This window comes from Triticum aestivum, chromosome 7D (assembly GCF_018294505.1).
Source record: "Triticum aestivum cultivar Chinese Spring chromosome 7D, IWGSC CS RefSeq v2.1, whole genome shotgun sequence".
Taxonomy (NCBI): Eukaryota; Viridiplantae; Streptophyta; class Magnoliopsida; order Poales; family Poaceae; genus Triticum; species Triticum aestivum.
Window position 1 is genome coordinate 203968198 of NC_057814.1, and position 7022 is coordinate 203975219.

General features: G+C 47.3%; 1 protein-coding gene across 2 annotated transcripts; it reads left to right on the forward strand.

The window, feature by feature from the left end:
* Window positions 1-657: 657 nt before the first annotated feature.
* Window positions 658-2245, forward strand: LOC123168968 (protein RAFTIN 1B-like). 2 transcript variants are annotated; one of them, NM_001426799.1, is made up of 3 exons: window positions 658-732; window positions 829-952; window positions 1070-2245. In NM_001426799.1, exons 1-3 carry the CDS (start codon window positions 688-690, stop codon window positions 1987-1989), a joined length of 1089 nt encoding a protein of 362 aa, NP_001413728.1. In that variant the 5' UTR covers window positions 658-687; the 3' UTR covers window positions 1990-2245. The 2 variants fall into 2 exon arrangements, with proteins under 2 accessions (NP_001413728.1, NP_001413729.1); NM_001426800.1 differs by having other exon boundaries at window positions 1073-2245.
* Window positions 2246-7022: the final 4777 nt, after the last annotated feature.

The window sequence follows — 7022 nt, forward strand, 5'->3', positions numbered from 1 at the left end:
TAGTCGCTACTAATACACCATAGCTATTGAATCGAATGTCTCCAATGTGTATATGCCTGATCTGTATTTTGTCTCCGCTATTTCGAGATTTGATGTTTAATTGATGAAGCCCAAGCTATCCAGCATGCCCGTCGGTGCACTAGATGGCTAGCTTTTCTACGGTGCCGGGCCTGCCGGCGAGGGGCGCGAGGCCATGTAGGAGACTGTTAGGATTCATGACGCTGGACGCTGGACGCGTGAAGTTTGGGAAGGAGGATTGAGGAAGAAGGGTGCATCAAGATTGGTGAAGAACACGTGGCATCCTCTAGAGTAGGTCTTACGAGATGAAGCGTGAGACCAGGTCGTATGGGATTATTTTCCCGGACCTCCCGAAGCCCCGCAAAGTTAACTGCAGCTGCGTGGACGGCGAGCACCGCACCGCACACGAAGGCGAACGCGAACCTGACGCTGCCGCGCCACACAGCACGCCATTCGCGCGCGGATCGTCGGATGTCACGCCCAGGATTATATTCTCCGGTGCCGCACGTACCATGCGATCGCACAGCTCACATCGAGAGCTTTTCTGTTTGGCGTCGCCGTCAATGAAACACCTCCCCGTCGAGCCGACGACGCCTATAAGTACCTCGCCTGATCGCATCATCACTCCCAAGTAGTACAACCTCTCGACCTCTCACCTAGCGCACATCCATGGCGCGCTTCCTCGTCGCCCTCCTCGCTGCCACCCTGGTCGCGGTAATGGCCGAAGAAGCCACTGAGCAACGCCTGCATCTTCTTTATTTTGGCAAACTGGTGCTAACGGCCAATACTGCCGCTTGCGTTACGTCTCAGGTTCAGGCTGGAGGGCAGCTGGGCCACGCAGCGCCGGCGACGGCGGAGGTGTTCTGGCGCGCCGTGCTGCCGCACTCGCCATTGCCCGACGCCGTTCTCCGCCTCCTCAAACAACCTGCAGCAGGTCTGTCTTGCATGTTCCTCGTCGCCCTCCGTTAACTGTCTTCTTCTCTCGAGTTTGATTGATCACCAAACACAAAAATGCATGCACGCGTACGCGTGGGTGTTGAACTGCACACAGAAGCCACCAGCTTCGTAAGAGACCCCGAGGACAGGCCCCCCTTCGACTACCGTGATTACAGCCGCTCGTCGTCCGATGATGAACCAAGCAAGCGCACCGGCGCCGCCTCCGGAGCGGGGGGCTTCGACTACGACAACTACAGCGGCGCCGACGAACGCCGTGGCGCCACCGATGAATACAAGGCGCCGAGCAGCAGCCCCGCTGGAAGCGGGGCGTCCATGGCTAGGGGCGGCAAGGCGGAGACGACGACGGTATTCTTTCACGAGGAGGCGGTGCGCGTCGGCAAGAGGCTCCCATTCCGCTTCCCCCCGGCGACTCCCGCCGCTCTCGGTTTCCTGCCGCGCCAGGTCGCCGACTCCGTCCCGTTCACGACGGCCGCGCTGCCAGGCGTCCTCGCGACGTTCGGCGTCGCGTCAGACTCCGCCACGGTGGCCAGCATGGAGGCGACGCTGCGCGCCTGCGAGTCGCCGACCATCGCCGGCGAGTCCAAGTTCTGCGCGACTTCGCTGGAGGCCCTGGTGGAGCGCGCCATGGGAGTGCTGGGGACCCGCGACATCAGGCCGGTGACGTCGACGCTGCCCCGCGCCGGCGCCCCGCTGCAGACGTACGCCGTCCGCTCCGTGCGGCCGGTGGAGGGGGGGCCTGTCTTCGTGGCGTGCCACGACGAGGCCTACCCGTACACCGTGTACCGGTGCCACACCACCGGCCCGTCCAGGGCGTACATGGTGGACATGGAGGGCGCTCGCGGCGGCGACGCGGTGACCATCGCCACCGTGTGCCACACCGACACGTCCCTGTGGAACCCAGAGCACGTGTCCTTCAAGCTCCTTGGCACCAAGCCCGGCGGCACGCCGGTCTGCCACCTCATGCCGTACGGGCACATAATCTGGGCCAAGAACGTGAAGCGCTCGACGGCGTGAGCGTCCCGGCCAGCTCTGTTGTCTCGCCGGAACCAAGATCGATGTACTACTGCTACTATCTGCTCCTACCTACGTCTTCTGTTGTTCATACCACCTGCTCTACTGCTGTAGCTCGACACTAGATGATCACCAGAGCAGTGTTTGTAATAAAGGAACAGAACCTGCAGAGCTCTGTTTATTCAAATTTGAAATTCGTATTCAACTGTCTCAAGAAACTTGGTACATATTGTATCATTGTGTCACTGATTCATTAGAGCATCTCTAACTGATTCCTTATAATTTAGGCCTATATATGGCCTTTTATCCTTTAACTCATTATATTTGTTTCTCTAAAAAATTGTGGTTCCTAGCCGATCCTCTAAACTTAACTCCGTGTTTTTCTTCATCAAATCTTCCTAGTTTTAGTTTACATACTACATTCCAACTACATATTAGCACACATATTAAACTCAAACATAATAATTAAGGTTCACACATTTCATGGATATTACAAATTTAAAGTCTACAAACAAAATTATTCAAAGTCAAACAACAGAAGGATTCAAATGAAGTAAAGAGCATGATAAAAGCACACTATAAATTGATGTGGAGTAGCCACTGATGCTCAATAAGATCATCTTTGAGCTGGGTATGAACTTCTCGGTTCAAGATGCTTTGATGCGCTACGAGGAATCCCTACATCCGATTTTGCATCATGCTCCCGCTCAACGTGATCGCCATACTGATTAAACTTGATTTTCGAAAAACCTATGACAAAGTCAATTGTGACTTCCTTGTATCTTGCCATCGTGTTAAGGGCTTTTGCGATAAATGGTACGATTGTGTTAAGCCATTCTCTCCATTTTGTTTAACATGGTTGTTGAGTGTCTAGCCAGAATGATTTTGAAAGCCCAAAGCAATCAAATGATTGTGGGCATGGCCCCTGACTTGATTGAAAATGGAGTTGCAGTGCTCCAGTATGCGGATGACACTGTTTTGCGCATTAACCATGAGCCTGACAAAGCTATCAACTTGAAGCTCCTCTTGTTCATGTTTGAGTTGACGTCTAGCTTAAAAGTCAAATATAGTAAGAGTGAAATATTTTCAGTGGGTAGTCACAACACTATCACTGAATTTTAATCACACTTGTTTGGCTGTCAGGTGGGATCTCTCCCTATGAAATATTTGGGTGTGCATGTGACTTTTTCCTCTCTTAGATCTAGTGATCGTAGTTTCCTTGAAGCCAAGGTGATTACAGGATTGGACACTTGAATTGGGAGTACAACTTCCTCTGGGGCTAGACTAACTCTTGTTATCTCAAGTTTATCACGGATCCCTTCTTATCTCATGTCAATGTTCTTATTCAATAAAACGTTTTCGAAAAATCTTGATATGCGTCGTAGGTGTGTTTGTGGGAAGGAGGTGGAAATAAACATAAATACCATATGATGAAATGAAAGATCATTTGTAGGACCAAGAAGAAAGGTGGGCTTGGTGTCCTTGATTTAGAAAAGCAGAACATTACTCTTATGACTAAATGGTGGTGGAAGCTTGAAACTCAATAGGGTTTATGACAGAAAATCTTTAAAGCTAAATATTTCAGAAATCAAATTGTGGTCTTAGTAAAACCTAGGTTCAATGACTCCCCATGTTGGAGAACATCTTAAAAGTCAAAGATGTTTATTTTGCGGACAGAAAAGTTACTCGTAATAGTGGGGACCTAGTTAGGCTATGGCTAGATCCCTCGCATAATGAGTACTCCTCTCTGTGAGTGGCCACAGTGGGAGCAATTTCAAGAGTAACAACGGGTCCAGCTCGGCAAATTTTTCTACGTGGCAATGAGTTAATGAGGAGAGAGGTAAATTGAGTAAAAGCTAGTTACCCATTCTATAGGTAACATCACACATACCAACACAAAATGAGTCCATAACCTAATAAATGAAGCTTTGCATGACACTACACATATGTCGGCTGGCCATAGTGGGGGTAACATAACCGGTATCATGCATTGAGACTAGCAAACAAGCTTATGTGGCAGGTAATTAAAGAAGAGAGAGAGGATTAGAGTAACATAGGTAGATACCGTATCATAATTAATGTTGTGCTACTTTGTGTCTTGCATGGCCATAAATAATACTCCCTCCGTTCGGAATTACTTGTCGCGAAAATTGATGTATCTAGAACTAAAATACATCTAGATACATCCATTTCTGCGACGAGTAATTCTGAACGGAGGGAGTATCATCTATGATACTACTATGTGATATTATGCACTATGGAGGTAATATTATACACTAATATCAAATGCATGATACTAGTATATGATACTCCCCACTATGACTAGCCACTATAAAGGTAGTAATATAGTCTAGGATAGCGTGTATATTACTAGTGTAAGTTACTCTTCACTGTGAATAGTCTGTGACCAAGCTCCCGAACTGTTTGACATTTTTCAATTAGATTAGTTGATTATTTGATACTAAAAATAGCATTGTTGTCGGAGCGTGGCATTGGAGCGGATGAGCACCCCTGGTCACTTTATCTGTACGGCAAGGACATGTTTGGAGTTTCGAGTGGCTTTAATGTCTGAGGATGGTACGATGGATTAGGTGCTGGACTGGCGGTAATACGCTGTGGGGCCATTGGGGTAAACGGTGAGGCGGCAAAAGGCAACGTGACCCGGCGAAGACCTGGGCGGATGGCACATAACGTGGCCAAGAGATCGTGCCGGTCGTGGCCAAATGGAGATGAGCGGGCGGGGGTGTTTTCTCTGATCTCCAGAACTGTCGTCTTCCTTTCTGAAGGTGGCAATATTTTCATGCAAACCGTGGAACAATTTGTGATGACACACTCGCCGAAAATGACAACGCCATCGAAAGAGGCGATTCTGGTACCGTGCAAGGTTCAACCGTTGATGCTTTTCATGTGGATGTGTGCCATCTTTTGATTATAAACCAGCCAAACAGTTTCACAATTAAATACGTGAGAATACCAACTTTATGTGGGCTCCTTTGCATGCAGCTTTTGAATGTGTATGACGACGTAGGGCCGTACCGTAGGGTTGCATGCATGGGTTGCTTATTCTCTCTTCTCTCCCAGACAAATGCATCCATTTATTTCATCTTTGCTAACTTAAATCGGTCAAATCTTTTGAACCAACATTCTGATTTGAAAAAAAATTGAACTCGTGTCGTAGGCCTTTAAAACACGACTGATTTTGCATACATTTTAAATTCCATATTTTTGAAATAAAATGTTTCACTCTTTTGAAATAAACTATTACACATTTCCAAATAATCAATTTCACAAGTTGACATTTCAGTTTCATATTGTTTTCATTTTCAGAACCCAGATTTCACTTTTCGCCGGCTTATTTCATGAAAAATCATATCTATTCTAGTTCAACATTTTTTAAATAACATATTTCACTCTTTTGAAATAAACGGTTACATATTTCCAAATAATAATTTTCACAAGTTGACATTTCAGTTTCATATTGTTTTCATTTTTAGAACCCATATTTTACTTTTCACCGGCCTGTTTCACAAAAATCACATCTATTTCAATTAAACATTATTGGAATAACATATTTTCATTCTTTTGAAATAAACCGTTACACATTTTGAAATAATCGGTTTCACTAGTTGACATTTCAGTTTCATATTTTGATTAAATAGGTTTCCAGTGAAATAGTTTGGTTTCACAGGTTTCTAATGAAAATAGGATTGTATCACAGGTTTCTATGAAAATTGGATTGTATCACATTTTTCTAGTGAAATATGTCGTCAAAATTTGAACGTATCTGAAATATATCCAAGATTGGTCTTGTTCTAAAGGTCTTGGCGCCCGGAGTTCAAATATATAAATTATTTTACAATGAACTTATACTTTTAAAAGATATGAGCAATTTAAATTGTCTAAGATAAAATAAAGTCTATTAATTTATTTGGGAGGGAGAGGGAGTAGAGATGTGTGAAAAGGCGTACATCACTCGCTGAGGTTGCTGGACTTCAAAAAGTGGTCAGCGTATGGCATAACTAGTTAGCTATTGATGAAATACTGAGCTATAAAATAGTGGCGTGAGCAATACTATGGGGAACAACATGCATGGATGCGTAATCTCCAAGAGACAGCCATGCACGGGATCTTTCTCGCCATCGTTCAGGTCAGGTCTTCGGCTTCATAGACACAACGAACCATGTCCGCGATTGTCTAAGCATACACCGTTAGCCTATCTACAGCCTGCACCCCGTCGCGCCGGATGCTCCTCCACGTGTGGGTTGTCATACAAAGCTCCAGCGGCTTCCATCGTGTCTGCGCCCTGTGTATGAATTCACAGTGGTGGCGCCATGTTACGCAGGAAGACAAGGTTATCCACAACATGCAAGACGACACCCGCGAGAATGATAACGTTGAGCACGTTGGCATGACAAGGCGACGCTGGATATCCGACAACAACGAGCTACGGCAAGAATGGGCTCGCCATCGCCATGCCCGTCTCCACCATGGCGGTGCTCGGCATCACCATGCCCAGCTTGGCCGCGGCCGACAGCGCCTCCGCCTCGCTGTGCACCTCTGTCGCTACCGCTGCTCGTGTCCAACCCTCGCAAGACTCCCAGCAGGCCAGCACCATGATGGCATGGCACATGCTTGTTCTTGTGCCCAACGTCAACATGGAAGCCATTGTTGTGCTCCAACTACAGTCTATTGGACCCGTGTATCATGTTCAGTGTGCACCTGGTGCTGTGCTCTTTCAGTACCCAGGATGGGTGGTCATGGCGCCCACAGTTTGATTCTACTACTCCTACTTGAGATTCAGAAGCGGTGTAGCACGGCTCAAGACGGAGGATCGTTCCTGTGCGATGGGTACACGGTGGGTGGTCAGGGCGCCCACCGTTTGGTTCTAACGGAACGACAATAGGATGGTGGGGCCAACCTTGTTTTATTGCAGCTCCTAATCCTAACCAGTACAGGACGCGTACCAGGCTAATACACCCTCCCGCTCCTATCCCGAAAGAAACGAGCGGACGGTGATACCGAGAGTATGCGAGGAC